Source organism: Psammomys obesus, unplaced genomic scaffold, assembly GCF_907164565.1.
Source record: "Psammomys obesus unplaced genomic scaffold, mPsaObe1.curated_primary_1811, whole genome shotgun sequence".
In the NCBI taxonomy this organism is placed as follows: Eukaryota; Metazoa; Chordata; class Mammalia; order Rodentia; family Muridae; genus Psammomys; species Psammomys obesus.
This window is the reverse complement of record NW_026586550.1, coordinates 10292286-10310096: the sequence shown is the minus strand read 5'-3', so window position 1 is coordinate 10310096 and position 17811 is coordinate 10292286. Positions and strand designations below refer to the sequence as shown.

Genomic DNA, 17811 nt, shown 5'->3' with positions numbered 1-17811 from the left:
CAGCTCATGCCTGTCAATCCAGCACTTAAGAGACTGAAGCAGGAGAAAATAAGAATTCAAGGACAGCCTACACTATATAGTAAGACTTTATCTCAAAAAACAAACAAACAAACGAATAAAACTCAATCACCTAAGTCAAGTAAACATTTGTTTTCCACAATTTTGGAGACTGAGAAGTGTGAGGTCATTGGCATGCCATCACTGCTAAGTCCTGGAAAGGGTTCTCTTCCTCTTCCGCAAATGGACACATTCTTGCTGGCCCCTCATATGCCAGAGCAAAAGAGAATAGGCAAGTTCTTTTCAATCAATGCACTAATGCCATTCATGATGACTCCACCCTCCTGACACAATTACCCTCCAAAGGACCCACTTCCAAATTTCATCACATTGAGATACAAATAATTAATTTGTCATTGATCTGTATTGTGGAAGGCCATCTTTCTGGCTGTTATTGCTTTCAAAGCTTAATACCTCCACCTTACTCCCCCCGCCTCCCTGTATTCTTTATCCTCTTCTAATCCTACATTCACTTCCCCAGTCTCAAATACATTATTCATGGTTTTCTCCCCATCCAGGGTACTGTGAACAGCACTGTAGTGCTCTCACATGTTATGTGGCATTTTTTTAAATTTTATTTACCAGGTTCAAGAATGATAGTGGTGTGATTGAAGGGCACTGTAATAAGAGACAGGCCACAAAGCAGGACCAAAGGCAAAACTGGTACCATTCTGGGTGTGTCTTGCATTCCACAAGTGCTCAGAAGGTATTTCAAAGGCACACTGGTGTAGTCTCTATTTAGTCATGCCTCAGTCTTTCAGACTTCAGAACTTCCAGGAGTTAGGACTTTTGCACACACTGTTCCCTTCGCATATTCACAAGGGTTCTTTCTTTTTCTTTATTTCTAGATAGAGGAACGAGCAGAATTTTTGAATAAGTCTGTGCAGAAAAGGTAAATATAGTTGATTGTTCATTTGAGAGTCAAATGAAACAGCTGTCTCACACATGAATAGATGACATTGTCTCCTATTTTCATGTCTGTGCTTATTTGGCAGTGGTGTCAAATCTCCTCATCAAGCAGCAGTAGTCTCCAAGATTGACAGCCGGCTGGAGCAGTACACCAATGCGATTGAGGTGAGCACTATTCCCAGGTCACAGTCCTGTAAAACAGAAACAGACTGTGGTTCACACTTGATCACAGAAACACTTGGTGTGATGAACGAGGCTGGCACCCTGATAATATTAGAATATTAATAATGACCTCCATAACTGTGAACTAGCTATGGAGAACCACAATAAAAAGATGCATTAGAGACTTTTGAATAGATTGCTTCTTTTTTTTTCTATTAGATTCTTTTATTGTTGCTGTGATGAAATACAGAAAAGCACAACTTAAAGAATGAAAGCCTTTTGGCTCACAGTTTGAGGGGTACAGTTTATTTTTAGAGGGGAAGACATGGTAGCAAGAGCATTAGGCAGCTTGTCACATTGTATCCACACAAAAAGAAGCAGAGCTATGAATGATGGTACTCAGTTTACACTCTCCTTTTTATTTTGTTTGCAACACTAGCCCATGGAATAGTGCCATTAACAGTTAAGGAAGGTATACCCAACCTCAATTAACCTAATCTAGAAACCTAATCTGAAAACTCCCTTACAGATACACCCAGAGATTTGTCCCCTAAGTGATTCGAATAGATTCGAATATTCAGACACCTATAGTCTGAAATTTTCTTTGAAGTGAGTGAATTCAATGAATAGATTTTATTTTATATTTTTCAATTTTATGTGTACAGATGATTTGCCTGCACCTCTGAAACTGGAGTTATAGTTGTGAGTCACCATGTGGGTGCTGGAAACTGAATCTAGATCCTCTGTAAGAACAGCAAGTATTCTAAATCACTAAGCCTTCTCTCCAGCTGCTGATAGAATGAGTGATATATGCATTATAGGTAGTCAAAAATGCATCTTCAGTTTTGTTTGTAGAAACCTATTAACAAACAGTCACATAAAATAGTGTCAAGATGAAAGCCGACTTCTGTTCAATCAACATGCACTTTAATTGGTTGGTTAGTGTTTAAAGGGTCATAGTTTTATGCTTCTATCCACTTTTCTTTCCACTCAGTTGACCTGGGGGTCTGATTATGTTTGGGAATAATCTGTCCAATGATGCGAGAGAGTAGCATCATTGATCAGGACGTGATGCTGGTCTGTTCGTTTTCCTTTGCACAGACTTGAGCAGTGGTTTTTGCCTTCTGTATCAGCATCAGCAACAAAAGGACTGGATCCTGTTCTTTTGCCTTTTCTCCTCGCCTTTGTACGAGGAGTGGAGATGCCTACGAAGTGCTTCACAAACGGCGAGCATGATTAAAAGAGAGGGTCTTACAATTTATCAAGCCTTAATGAAGCGCTAACACCCAACATGTGATTTTTTTTTCTCTCTCACAAGATTGGGTATCCACTAAACTATGACAAACTATAGACAGTTAATCTCTGGTTGTATTGGTCCTGGCACTAACGGATTGAATGAGGCCAAGGCTCTGGTCTTGGACTTTGCATAGACTTGTAAGATCATTTTCTTATGGCCACTAAAGATGCTGCTCCTCTCTGATAAACTATCAAGCACAAATCAGGACTGATGGAGAAACTTGTGTCACTCTGGGCTTGTCTTTGTTTACTGCTGGGAAAGTCTCTCAAAGACATGCCCTTCTTACTTGTAGCCTTTCTTCCTTCTAGTATACTCTCTGTGCTGTTCCACCTCAGCCTTTCAGTCTTGAAGACCCTCTCTTCTTCAGGACATCTGCAATGCTGTTTTCTACATAGAATGAAGGCCTCCTCCTAGTCCCTTACCACTTCTGCGTCTCCTTTAGAATCTGGTTGTAAATGTTACTTCCAAAGTATACCCTGGGCCTGATTTATGTTCCCAAACTAAATATAATTCCCCTGTTATGTGTTTTCTTCTTGGGCTGTATTACAATCAGTTATTTTTCTTAGCATTTACTACAATGCAAAGTAAGTACTAGTATACCGGCTACTGTCATTTATCCTGCTAGAATATAAATTTACCATGACTTACGGAACTAACTGGTTTGCTTTGACAAACTCTAGCAAAGTTCACATGTGTAGTAGTTGCTAAAAACAAAACAAAACAAAACAAAAACCCCTATCTGCTGGGTCTAGGGAATGGGCTCAGCAGATAAGGCGCTTGCCCTGTAATCATGAGGACTATAGTTCACCCACATAAAGGCTGAAGGCATGGCAGCCAATAATCTCAGCTTGTGGGAGGCAGAGACAGGGATCCCTGAAGCCAGCTGCCTAGCTAGACTAGCAGAATCTGTGAAGTCCAGGTTCAGTGAGAGACCCTGCCTTAATGTTTAAAGTGGAGAGCAATCATGAAAAACACTGGACATAGACCTCTGGCCTCCACACACACATACTTACACACATATGTAAACACATGCGCACAACACACACATACATATTTTTAAAAGCCTATCTACTGGAGAGGCTTGGGAACTAGCTTATTCAGCACCTGCACAAGCAGCAAGAGCCTAAGTTTGAGCCCTAGAACCCACATAAAAAGCCGGGAGTGGTGGCACACATTGAGTCAGTGCAGAGGAGTCAGAGACAAGCAGATTCCTGGAGGTCACTGACCAGGCGGCCTAGCTGAATCCATGATCCCAAGTCATGAGACCCTTACTCAAAAACAAACAAACAAAGAAACAAACAAACAAACCAAAACAAACACCAAAATATCTGCTGGAGAACTGGCGTCCTCTGCTGCCTTATGATAGGGGTCCCAAATGGCATGTGTCTGAGAGAGCCTCTGCTCCAGCTCTGAGGGTTTGTGTGGAGAACCCCACCATCAGAATGGGGGTTATACGACAGAAATTACGAACCCCTTTTGATGGAAGTTCACACCATGATAGTTTTAGTTGCTCGTATTGAGAAAGACTGGCCCGCTGTCATTTTAAGAGGACACACTTCTCAACGCTGTCTCCAAACTTTATTTACACATTTTAGGGAACAAAAGCTTCAAAACCTACTAAGCCTGCAGCGTCGGATCTTCCTGTTCCTGCTGAAGGTGTCCGCAATATCAAGAGCATGTGGGAGAAAGGGGATGTGTTTTCATCTCCCTCTGCCTCGGCAACACCAAATAAGGTACAGGTGTGGCTCTCATCTTAAGTCTTGAAGAGTGGACTTTTTTCCATTTATTTTAGGAATAGCCTTCATTCACAAGAAGTGCAATAAAGAACGTATAAGCTGCACTTGGATTTGCCCCCCCCCAAACAACAAAAACCCCAAACCAACCAACCAAACAAACAAGAAAACTGTCTCGTAGAGAATGTATTCATGGGCTCCCTGTGCGGCCATGGACCACTAAATGAAATGCTTGAGTTTAATTATCAGCCATTAGGGTTGGAATGGGATGAGGGAACTTTTTTTAAAGATTTATTTTACGTCTGGTGTTTCACCTGTATGTATGTCTGTGCACTGTGTGCATGCCAGGTGCTTACAGAAGGCAGAAGAGTATAGGCTCTTCTTCCATGCATGCCGGGATATAACCCAGGACCCATGGGAAAGCAGCCAGTGCTCTTAACTGCCGAACCAGATTTTTCACCCTTCCAGGTTCAGAGACAATAAAAGGGGCAGAATCAACACAACACATATAATTACAAAAGAGGGTTTAGCTGGTTTCTATGGAGGCTGGGTCAGTGGCCAGCTGCACGCTGGAGAGGCTGAAAGCCCACTGGAGCTTGTTTAGCAGTCCCAATCCAGTGGTGAAGGCCGGGGCTCCTGGAGAGCTGCTGGGCTTTAGTCCACACTGGAAGGGTGACATCAGTGGGTTCCCACGTCAGAGAAGGAACTGTGGCTACCCAAACAATAAAGGCACTCCCCAGCAAGACAGGAAGCTGACAGGCAAAGCGCCCTTCTTCATATCTGGCCACTGCCAGAAGGTGCTGCCACCTAGGGGTGGAGGAGTGTCTCTTCCCATCTTCTCTAGTTAATCCTTCAGGCAAATTGATAGTCAAGATCAGTTATCGAAGACTTAAGCATATCTTGAAGTTTACTCAGAAGACTTCTTGGGTGAATGTACTTTTTTCTTTAATATTTGGGGTGATTGGCTCTTTGTAGGAGACTGCTGGCCTGAAGGTGGGCGTTTCCAGCCGCATCAATGAATGGCTAACTAAATCTCCAGATAGCAACAAGTTACCAGCTCCCAAGCCTTCTGTGAGTAGTCGGGGTTTCCGAGTCTCTCTGCTCTCACAGCTTCCACAGCAGAATAAAAGAGAGTCGGCTCACTTGCCTAGGAATGGTGGCTTTCCTGTCCTCTGCCGCTGAGCGGGTGTGCCGACTCAGCGTGGCCCGGACAACCGTGCCACCATCACTCGCAGGGTAAAAGGGAAGCTTTCTCTGCCTGAGAGAGGCGGGAACTTAGTGTTGGGCAGATTCTCTGCATTTCTCTCTTTTTCCTTTATTTATTTACTTCCTTGTTTATTTGGCTTCTATTCAACAAAAGCCATACTACTCTGGCTACTTCTCTATTATAAGTATTCCAAAATTTATTCCCAAAAGATTGTGTATTTTTACTGTTTTGAGGCCATGTTTCTAATTTCACCTAATTTCTATAATTTAACACAAAATAGTTATTGAGCAGCTTGAAATAGTTGCTATTATATATTTATATGATATATGTAATATAGATTGAATAATTTGTTATCAATACCTGCAAAGGAAAACCATAAAAAATTGAAACTAGAAAACTGGAAACCTCTCCCTCCCCCATGACCGGTAAAAATGAAAACTACAAAGACTGGCTATCAATATTATTTTAGAGAGCTAAACACTTTGTTTACTAAGTGTAAGCTAGTTATGCAAATATTCTTTTAACTCTTTCACTGGATATATGTAATGGCCTTACAGTTGTTGGAATAAACAAGCCATTCACATTCTGCACTCAGTCTGCTCTGCTAAGCTGAATCTGTAGCTTTATTGGTATCATGGGAGTAGAGAATGAACTGCCATAACCCACATTCATTTTTTTTTCTCACTTTTTATTTTTCTGTGTGTTTTTGAGACAGGGTCTCTCTACATAACCTGGCTATCTTGGTACTCACTATGTAAACCAGGCTGGCAATATAACCTGCACTTTATAAGAAAAAAAAATCTCAGATTCCAGGCCTTTAAAGTGTTAAGCCCTGCAGCATTTTATTGCATCTGTTGGCTCCACATATAATCTCATGTCACTAAATCCTAGCACTTTCCAAGTTACAAAGGAGAGATGGAAATGTTTGTATTGTCTTTTTGGGTGCAATACCTTGAGCTTTTTTAGTTAATATTCTACCCAAGAGTCTTTGCATGAAGCTTCATAGGAGGCATATGCCAGTATGAACTCAAGTTACAGTTGTGAAAACATTATATATTGAAAAATTTTCTCTCTGCCCCCAAGTAGGTAAAGGATAAGGAGTCAGAAAAAGAAGAAAGGGAGGCAAGACAGCACACCCAGATGTGGTTTGGGGGCCTCGAGTTTCACCACCAGCCATCTTGACATGAGTAGAAGAAATTATTTTTACACAGAAACAAATTATGGTCATTTCTATCAATGATTTCTGGAACTATGACCACTAATTTTTGAATTATGGATCCCTTTGATAGCACAATGAAATACCCTTCTATAAGTTGTAAATCTGAGAAGTTCATGGACACACACGCACACTGCCTCTTAAAGGACTCTCATGAGAGGAAAAAGAAGGGCACCAAGATAATGCTTTCTCTTTGAGTATGGCAGCCTACCTCTAACAAGATGAGCATTCCCTTCCTTCCATGTTTCCTGCACGCATGCTCTATTTCATTCCTGTACCAAGTTGTTCTCACGCATTTAGTTCAGGGATTTCTCTCCATTCTTTTATCAGCACCTGTCCTGACCAACTCCCCTTCTTCTATATGCCATTCTAGTAAAAGGGTTGAATATAAGCGGAGTTATTATTACTATAGATATAAATATATTAAGGATCCCACACCAAAGATTAGTAAAAACAGTTTCTGGGGCTATTGATAGCCTCTTAAAAAGTGGCAGAACAAAAAAAGTAATACAGGAGACTTATAAAATCAAGGGCTGCTTGATTTCATATTTAATAAGTGATTCATAGACTTATCTAGAGAAGGCAGAGAGGGAAAGAATATAACAGTTAATATAGATTTTAGTGAGCACTTTCTTCCCATTGGATTCTGTGGATTTGTGTGGCCTCAAATTAGGACCAGATTGGAAATAAGAAACACATACTTGATATCACAAATTAAATGCTAGTTTGGTTATACTCATTAAGCCTTTCTAAACTGTGCATACATTCCTCTGGTAGTATTTTCCTCTGATATTTAAGACCTAGCACCCACCATGTCATATTGTAGCTAGTAATGTGGCGGTCTTCAGGAAAACCAGGACTTGGAACCCAGGCAAGGCAGGGGAGGTGATGCAGTGACTCTGTGGGCCCAGCAGAAAGGAGGTAAAGTTTCAGTGTGGAAAGGGTACCAGAATTCTGCACATGTGTAAAGACTTTTTACATAAAATGTCCAAGGAAGGTAGGTTACAAAGATAAGAGATCGCAGGTCTTGTCCATGAGATGTAGCACTAGTGACCTGAAGCTAAGCTTTGACCCACACTGTTGTGTTTATTTTTCAAGTTATAATTTACACATATTTTTGAAGTATGGAAACACATTCTTGAATGTATTGGTTCCAGTCTCTCTTTCTTTTCTTATACCAGCCTCTTCAGACATGAGTGTTTCTATCTTGGTCCTTCAAGACAACCAGGTGGGATCTTTGGGGCTTTCGCTAGACTGATCCTGAGCCCAGGATGTTAGAGCATTATCTGAAAGCAGCACCCAGTAGGAGAACTACAAGAGTAGCTTCTGATTCTGGACCAGATAGTTTATTCAACCCATTTCTTTTATTCTCACCACGGGTAGGTGGAGGAGAAGGCTTAGACTTGTTGTTTGAAGGTGTGTCTCTTGTGACCATTAGAAAAAAGTCAAGAGAGTTATTCAAACAAGGCAGTCTATCCATTGTGAAACCTACAGAGGAAGTAGAAGAATAATTCACAGGACTAGTGTTAGTGTGCTGGGTTCTAAAACTCAGAAGAAAAACCACCCAAGACTAAGAGAGTTATGTTATCATCTTCAGAAATGCTAAAAATTACAAGTGCTGAAAATTGTTAGCACTATTCCCCCCCCCCAAATCAGCAGATTTAAAATAAAAACACTGTCCTGCATTGTGTGTCTTACTGGGATATTCAAGCTATTTATGAGTAGAATTTATAGGCTTCCAGTATAACTTTATAGCTGGCATTTAATTCTGAATGTTTTAGCTGGTTTGTCTATTCTTTGTATCTAAACTGTTATGTCATGTAGCAATTAAAGTGCTAACTTGTCTTTCTTTTTGTTTGAAAAAAGAATGATGTCTTTCTCAGCTGGCTTCTCTTCTTCACTCTTTCATGTCTGGTTGACTGGAAACCTGCCTTTCCTGCCTTCATTTATCCCTCTTCTCCCAGAGCGGGTCTTTCTCTAACATATAGTCTGGTCAGGTAATTCCATTTATGTTTCCTCTTTGACTTGAAAATACCGACTTACAATGTAGATGTTGATATTTTCTTAAAACACCTTATTTAAAGGTTCATTAACACTGTTTCAGGGACATGCAATCCATTTTATTAGATAGAAACACTCATGAAAAAAATGTCTTCCATGAATCAAGTACATAAGTGATTATACTCACTTTTCAGAGCTCTGTCAGCATGTTCCTTACTATAATTACTAACATTTTTAAGTCTTCTAGACAATTTGGCAACTTTTACTCACATTAGCAAATGTAGTGGAATTCTTTTTTTTTTAATATGATTTGTTGCCTAATGTTTCAAGTTAAACAGGGATAGCTTTCGAATAGAATATCAGAAATTCATCCCACAGGCCCATAACTCCAAATATGACAAATCTTCACATGGCATTATTTAACAGTGCACGTTCAGTGTTTTTAGATGCCAGTACTCTATGTTAAAAATATGTTCATCAAAATTGGTATCCATGGAAAACTACAGTTGCTAACGTTGCCTTACTAATGAGAAAAGGCATTGCCAAAGTAATCAGTAATATTTCAGTAAAAATACATTCATTTTCTCCAAGCTACCTTGTGCCAAGGACTTTTATAAGCAAATGCTGGAAGAGAAGTAAATGGAAACAGAAATTTGGATCCTTATCCAAATGAAATTATGAGTTCTTACTTGTTTTAGCAAACAAGAACTCAAGGCTGGATAACTAGGATGGGTCATATTTTACTGTTTCCTTCCCAGGATTCACACACGTTCTTAACATTCATCATCAACTGCCCAGTTCACTTAGGGTTACCATCTGTGACAAATGTTTGTTTTTGTGGGGCTAGGTTCTACTAATCCACTCCTGGATTACTCATATGGCCATCACAAAAGGCAAAAGGATTTTAATATCTTCATTCAGGTAGCAAGACCTTAAGACAGTGAGCCTGCATAAGGGAGTTCTTAGGGAACGAATAAGACTCCACAGGGAATGAGCTGCGGAGATAACAGCCACAGAGCAGGTGTTAGTGAGCACAGCACCACAGGAACTACAGGAACTTAACTCCATGGAGACACCACCAGAGATCAGATGCTTCCAAGTGCGCTGCCTAAGGCCAGTGGGCCTGAGAAGCACTCTGAACTTCCAGCCTGCCTCTTGGGTAGGCAACATGATAGCCAGAGAGTTGTTAGTGAAGGACCTGGAGTCTCTATGTATTGTCAGCCCCTTTTCATGAAACAGGCCGATGTCTGTCACAAGTCAGGTAACCACTAGTGGTTCTTCCATTTTTCACCATTGGTGCAAAGTGTACTGACAACATGTCAGTTTGAACCAACAGTAGATGTGGTGGCTAGCTTACTCAGGCCTAGCCAGAAATTTTTAATGGTTACCTCTTCCCCCCACCCCCCGCTTTCTTTTCATTAGGACTTGAGGCCTGGAGATGTTTCTGGCAAGCGGAACCTCTGGGAAAAGCAATCTGTGGATAAGGTCACTTCCCCCACTAAGGTAACATACTAGGGGAATTGTGTCTCAAAGATTGATTTTTTTTCCTAATGAATCATGGGATATAATGTCCTGGGGTCAAATGAAAAATAATGCTGACTCACAAATCTGTACTATAGATCACCATCAGTTTCCAAAAGCCCTATGTGGAGTCCAGAGGAAGGACAATTCACAAAGCCATTGGCACTGACGGTTTGCCGTGCTTATAGCATAAATGTCTCAAAGTCATGGAATGATTCCTAGTAACATAATTTTTAAGTAGTTGTGGTTGTAGAAAATCTGGCCAAGAGGACCATATAAGATAACTATGGTGTATTTTTCTTCACAAGGTCTCTAGCTAAACAGTTATTTTGGGAAAAACAACTCTCTTTGAAGAATTTGTTTGTTTCCTTCATTGGCTCCATTTCTAGAACTATCATAGGAGATATTTCCACAGCCTCAGACTCTAGATGGCTATGGCAAAATTTTTAAATAGACAAAGTATGCTCTCCTGTAAAAGCCAATAGCTAAGAGCTTAGTCTTCTAGAAAAGGAGTTTTCACATTTTTCTCAGTGGTATTTAAAAGATGCTCAGAGAAGAAATAGTACTTCTGGTTGTGTAAGGAGCTAATTCCACTCCTGATTGTAGCCTTTCCCCATTTCAAAAAAAAAAAAAAGACCCAGCCTTGTCCTTCAATAGGAGGAAATTCAAGAAGAGAACTCAGAAATCAGTAATAAATAAGGTGAGAATAGTCTGCTTCCAAGTAATGCAGAACCCTAGGGGCAGAGACTTCTCAAGCAAACTACAGATAAGTGAGCGCTCTGAAGGCAGCTAGAAGATCCACGATAGTGGAGATCCAATGCAGTGAGGGAGTGACAGCCCCCTTTCCCACGTTTTGTACTATTTTCAATCTGGTGCAGCTGCCTAAGAGTCCACTCCATCTTCTCTATTAGTTATAGATTGCTCTTTTAGTACAATGAAACCCACCAGCCCAGCTGCTCTACTTAAAGTGACTTTTATTATCCAAATGATTGCAATATGCTAAAAAAGTACCTAGTGATGATCACTGCCAACCACAGTACTGTCTCATGTAATCCTCTAGCTATTAGGAGGGTTAAGTGGTAGAATTATTACCATTTAATAGCTGAAGAAAATGAGGCACTAAGATATTCGATGACTTTTGTAAAGAAACAACATCTAACAAGTAGTCAAACCTGCACTGAGGGGCTGGACAGATGGCTCAGTGGTTAAGAGCATTTTCTGTTCTTGAAAATGATGTAGTTCAATTACCAGCACCCACATGGCAGTTCACAACCCTCTGTAACTATAGTACCAGGGGATCCAACACCCTCTTTGGTCTCCAAGGGCACTCACTAGACGTGCACAGGGGACACAATTATACATGCAGTCAAAATACAGATGTAAAACAAAACTTAATGTTTTTTTTTTTTTAATGTTAAAAAATACCTACACTGACACTCAAACAGTCTGCTCTGGGATCACATTCTTAACTATTACCCATAAGGTTTTATTTTTGAGAATGTACATTCAGCGAAAAATGTAATGTTTTAAAATTTCCCTCATAATTTTTGTGGCAGAGGAATGGTGATTTTTTTTTTTAAACACAAAGAATAAACTTGTGAGCCTAAGACTTTGAAATCTTAGTAGCTTAGGTACATCTTCCAAAGTATTATGACAGCTACCTTTCTGAGTAGGGTACATTGACTGTCCACCATCATAGGTATCAGGGCCCCCGCGGTCACATTAGGGCTATGGAGAGTAGAGCAAAAGCACCCTCGAGTGGTGGGACTAAGAGGACACCTCTCACAGACACGACAGCTTGCAGGATGCACCTGGGATGGTGGCACCAAGCAGAAGGGTGCTTTTCATGCACCATGCCTGCCTCCCTCACCAGTCTACCACTGACCTATTTCAGTGGTTTTGATAAACCAACAGACCTAGCTGAGTCAATGAGCCAGCAGGTGAGGGATCCCTCCTCCAAAACACCAAACTCCCTACTTACTGTGTGGCCACACCCTTGAAATGAAAAGGCGCTGCACTTTGAAAATGCAATCTATCACAGATGAAGATGTTATTACTACAGCAGGGACTTTTAACAGCTGGATGAAGGGATGATAAATGGAATAAAATAGACTAAGGGTCAGATAAGTCTCAAGGATGAGTGTGCAGGGATTAAAATAAAAAGATGGCTGGGAGTAAACTGGAGAAAAGCATATCCTCTTGTCATGAGGCTGATGTGGCCTTGACTGACCTTTAAGTCATGTAGAACACTAGAACTTCCCAGTCCTTACTGTAGAGTTCAAAAACCATCTTGATTTTGAGTGCTGTGAGCAAAGAGGAAGATCAAGGTAGGAAAGGAATCTCAAGGAGAAAGAAAAAGTGGAAAAAAAAATCTTGGGGCAAAAGGGCATATTTGAACAAAAGCCAGCAGTAAACTTCCCTTTCATGGTGTTTATGTTTACTCTATTGTGCCGTGAGTCTTATTTTGTTTTTCTGGCAAAATCCATCCTAACGAAACACTGTGGACTGCTGATTTAAAGTTCTCTTCTCTCAGCAGGTTTGAAACAATCGGGAGAAAGAACCCAACTGCAAGACGTTTTGCTGGGCCAGCTCAGTTGTAGGGGGCTAATTGCTCTGTTTATATTTATGTTGATTTACTAAATTGGGTTCATTTTCCTTTTTTTAAAAAAAATTTTCCAATATCCCAATAAACCCATATATATGCTCACTATATTTAATAACCACATCTAGAGATGTTCATGGTCAAAGTACTGCCTTTGCAGAGGAGCCTGTTTCCAAAGAAACCCATGCTGTGAAGTAGACTCGCTACTGTCGTTCCAGCAGTGAGAACCACCACTTCGGAAGTCAACAAAAGGAATTTGAGGTTAAGATTATCTGAGGAATGAATGCAGTATCTAGGGAGGAAATGAACCATAGGTTTTGTTTTGTCTCAATACAGACATCATGTTTCTGCACTTTAGACTAAAGTATGGAAGAAATTATCTAAGTAGGCAATCAAAAGTAACCCATTTCAGATCTGATACAGGGCAGTAATGATTGTCTTTATAAAAGATGTACTGTTGACATATTGCTTTTTTATGTGCTGATTCATACCTAAATTGGGTGATTATTTTAGCTGACAGTGGTACTGATTTTTTTTTCAGGTTAGATGCTTTGCAAATTTCTTTGGTAGTAATTGTAGACTGAACCACATTTAGATAACCCAACTATGTAATGTATGTGCATACATGTCTACAGACACACTAATAGTAGACTGCTCTTTCATGTGCTAGACTATTATATTGCATAGTATGTCCTTGTAACTAACCAATATCACAGCTTTTGAAGATTAAAAATCACAATATTATATTAATATTTCATATTTGCCATGGAAGTTAGGTATAGATATGTTTTCAATGCCTGATGATGTATAAGAAAAAAAAATTGGGAAAAAAAAGGAGATTAGAAGTGTCAAAATTAGTTGAAATTTCTTCTAAGACCTAGTCTTTAGTTTATAATTGAGGGCAGTCTTGAAGTCCAGTGTAAATTTTAAGACTACCATTTGGACGATGCTCAAACCCTGCTTTTTGTGACAGTGATGTTCCCAAGAAAAAGTTGACTTACATGGTATCTAAGGTGTCCTCCTTCTCTAACATTTAGAATCAAGCATCTGGTGACAGTATTGCACAAATTAAAATTTATGTAGATGCCGAAACAAAGCCCAATTTTGCCTCCTAGAAGCATACAGGCAAAGTGAGCAAAAAGCATGGCAGTCCTTCTATCTTTATGTACTCGGACTTTTTAAATTAAAATTTTCTGCCTTTATTAGTCAGTTGATACTGTCATAAGTTGATAATATCTTAAAATTTCAAAAGTATATGTAAATTTTAAGTTTTATTTCTTCCCCCAAGGGTCCTTAGGGACTCACCATTCAGATATCAGATCCTATGTTAGCTTATATCTTTATTTTCTTCCCAACAGATAATGAAAAGTACTCTAGTGCTTTACAAAATGTTCTTATATAGAACATTCTATGTATACAGTGTCATTGTACAAACTCATACCTCAGCTGACTTAACCAAAATTATCTTAGTCTCCATTCCTTCCACACTGGGAGAGCGTCCAAAATAACTATTTCCTAGTCCACATATTTCCCTTCAAGAGGGAAGAGTTGGCTTGAGGGGTGACCACTATCTTGAAAAGTCTATTTTTCTCACAAATTAGTAAAAGTTAGTTGGATTCCCTAGCTTCTGGCAAACTTGGGCCAAAGGAAAGCCACTAAGACTACCCAAGTCATCTACCCACGACAGAGTAGACACAAGTCTATGATAAGATAAATAGAATGCACATGGCACACCTATGGAAATGACTTCCATCATTGGAGTAAAATGGGTCAAAGTTCGAGTTAAGGTGGATGGTGAGGGGTCATGGTTGTGTTAACAAAGGCCTTCTACTATTTTATAGGCCCTTTGTTGTTAAGCCTTTAAGAAAGTTCCAAGTTGTAAAAAGAATACTTTGATCCTACATTTTATTCCAAATTTGGATGACATGAGTTTTAGGGTAGAATTCTGTTCCGTTTAGATTTAATCTTTGAAAAAGCAAATTCCTCATTTACTTGGATTACAGCTCTCTGTCATCTTTAAGAGGGGAAGCTGCAAGCTGACTAGCATGTTCTGTGAATCTGCCATTGTTAAACATGTTCTTAACACTTGACATTTTTCACTGAGAATTGATTGCTGCAATAAAATATATTGTGAAAATGCATCCACAATAAATGGAATTCTTCCAAATGTCTTTGCCTCATGAATTTTTCTGTGGTCTACTGATTGTGAGAAGTGTGTCTATAACAATAAAGAGGATGGCAAGGCTCTTGTACTTCACATTGTATGTCGGTTTCACTCTATAAAGGAAAAAGCATTTTGAGACAGGATTTCATGTAGCCTAGACTGGCCTGGAACTCAATATGAAGCCAAGAATAACCTTGAACTCCTGACCCTCAAGTGCTGAGATTATAAGTGTTAGCATGCTTGGCACAGCTGTAATTTAAAATATTTCTTATTACAGAGTATTTTCTAACCAAATGTTCAAAAGTACTCTGAAGTGGACCAGTGACAGAACATTTTAAAAATTCTCCTTCAAAATAAATGCAAAGGCTAGGTGCAGCAGCATGAGGTAGTGATCTGGTGTACCTGGAAGGGTGGAAGAGGCATGGGTTTTGTTTGTCTTGTTCCCAGCTTTGTAGTTTGTGTGTTAGCTCATCCAACCCCAGCTCCACAGAGAATTCTTATTTCACTCCACTTCAGATTTGCTAGCAGAATTTTGCTATGGCATGTTTTAAAGGAACACTTAATGTATTTTCATAAAATATGAGCATCATATAATTGATCTGGACAGGCCCTGAGAGTCTGCATTTCAAATGATTCTGATGCTGTGATGGCTCTGCTGTTTTGCAGACCTTGCTTTGGGAAGCCAGCTCTTCCCCTCCTCCCCTTTTCCCACCCACTTAGGTCTGTGGAGAATGTGTGCCTCAAACACTGTCAGTGAAAACAAATGAGAGCACCAACTAGAACCAGCACTTAATGCTCATAACAGTATTAGCTAGGTGGCATTATTCCTGTTCACAAGGAAACTATGGCACAGAAAAGTTCAATAACTTATTTCAAGTACCTAACTTGAAAAAGTCTACACTTAACCTGCTGTGCTATTGGTTCACCTACTAGACTCATTGAACAGACTCTTCCACCGTTTCCGATTCCATAGGTCTGGGGTGGAGCCTGAGAATTTACGTTCTTAAAAAAAGTACTGAATAACAATGCTACTGGTCCCATGGGGATACCTTGAAAGCCAACCTGCTACGTCAGAAGAGAGTAATGGCTGGAACCTGCCCCCTCGTGTTACTTGAGTGAAATACAGGCAATTGCTTAGAACTTAACACGTTTTTCACCCTTTTAATCTTTTCAATAATCCTACAAAACAGGTACTAGTCTATTATCCCCATTTTGCAGGTAAATAAATTGAAGTATAAAGAACTTCTAAAACATGCCAGGTCAGTGAGCTGTTTAGTCACAAGATAGTTGACCACCAGTGAGACTCCTAGGGCCACATTCTTAATTACTACACTCCCTGGTGTGTCACAAAAGACTATTACCTGTAAGTGTGCCTTGAAGAGAGCCTATTGTGTGTGTGTGTGTGCGCGCGCAGGGAGAAAGGGCTGAAGTTGCTCTCCTCAGGAAGTTCACAGACAAGTGTGTGACAGCAAACACTAGACAATAACTTGACCAGGTAAGGAGACCCGTGTCATTTTGACCCAGGAGGTCTTTATCTTAACCCAACAAGAAGTAAGAATCCCAAGGGAACAAGAGAATGTGATGAAGGCATCTTTATGGGATGCCTTCAGCTGAGTCTTCATCAGCTTCTGAGTGGAACAGATCTCAATAGGAGCTTGGAAACACTTTGAGAGGTTGGCCCTAAAGTGTCATCGTAAGGCCAGATAATGCAAGAAAGGTGTAGACAGATACTTAACTCGCTTCTGGCTCCCTGTTCCTAGAGTGGCTTCATCAACTAAACTGTGTGAAGAGACCTCAGAGTCTCCATGATGCCTAACTCTGTGACATCATAAAGATTAATGCACTGGTCACTTTGTTTTCTTTTCTAGATCTCTTGTCTAATAAATTCTAAATAGCAAATTGTTCAAAATAAGTTATATTCCTAACATAACTTACATTTTTGCCATTTTACTAAAACAAAATTTTCATCCTGATACCCATGCCAGTGATTGTGCTTTTGGTGGTAATACAGTGTTGAGTTTTCGTTCCCTCTTTTATTCTTCTTTAATATTTTGATTCCTACTTCTTTATCAGAGTAGAAGATGGAAGTTACTGCAGGCTACATCTGCCTCCTAAAAAGGTAGAAACTGGCTAGTAGCTCTCAGTGGTGAGACCAGAGAAGGGAGCACAAATCAGTAAGTCTGAGTTGTTTATTCAAGGCCTTATTTTCATTTTAAGAGCAAAGAATTTAATTTCTAGTCTATGCTAGTATCTGAAATCAAAATTTTAAAAAATACTTTTAAACTAAAAATGAAAAACGTAGATGATTTAGTAGGAAAAGGCATTTCCACCAAGCCTGACAACCCAAGTTCGATTCCCAGGGCCCCACAGAACAGAAGAAGAGACTCCTACTAGTTGTACTCTGACCTCCCCAAATGCACTGGAGCATGGATGCTCCCCCATAAATGCAACACAAATAATTTAAAATTCAATTTTAAACATTTAAAGCAGATGCTTCAAAAAAAAAAAACCCTTTTCTTTAAGATGAAACTAGCTCCACCTAGCACTTCTTTCATGGTCTTTGTATTTGCTGGGGTTTTTTTTTTTTTTTTTTTTTTTTTTAACCTTAACAAGGTCCACTCTAGTCAACCATGTAGTATATTCTCCTGTTCAAATGCCATCTGGACAGAGAACTTCCCTAGCTACTCATCTGAGGGAACCATGCTGCCAAGCTACTCACCTCCAGCATCTGCTATGCTTATTTCTCTCCACAGCAATTTTCATCTGCACGGTTCTATTGTTTTGTTTGTCTGTTCTCTCCCATTAGAATAATCTCCATTAAAAACTGTTCTGCTCCCTGCAATATCCTTGCACTAACCGATAGTCTCTGGTGTGAACTAACCAGTAAAGGTCAGATGAATAATGAATGAAAATTATTTCCGAAGTTTTTCTGAATTTCTAAG

General features: G+C 39.8%; 1 protein-coding gene across 7 annotated transcripts in view; it reads left to right on the top strand.

The window, feature by feature from the left end:
• The window catches only part of Cald1 (caldesmon 1), a 173686-nt gene extending 158814 nt beyond the window's left edge, over nucleotides 1–14872 (top strand). For 5 of the 7 annotated variants that reach the window (XM_055602005.1, XM_055602009.1, XM_055602007.1 and 2 more), the window contains 6 exons: nucleotides 906–949; nucleotides 1053–1131; nucleotides 4021–4158; nucleotides 5134–5229; nucleotides 10005–10085; nucleotides 12637–14872. In XM_055602005.1, coding sequence (XP_055457980.1) covers nucleotides 906–949; nucleotides 1053–1131; nucleotides 4021–4158; nucleotides 5134–5229; nucleotides 10005–10085; nucleotides 12637–12645 — 447 coding nt within the window. In that variant the 3' untranslated portion in view covers nucleotides 12646–14872. The remainder of the gene's footprint in view (nucleotides 1–905; nucleotides 950–1052; nucleotides 1132–4020; nucleotides 4159–5133; nucleotides 5230–10004; nucleotides 10086–12636) is intronic. The other 2 variants (XM_055602006.1, XM_055602010.1) reach the window with 1 other exon arrangement.
• Nucleotides 14873–17811: the final 2939 nt, after the last annotated feature.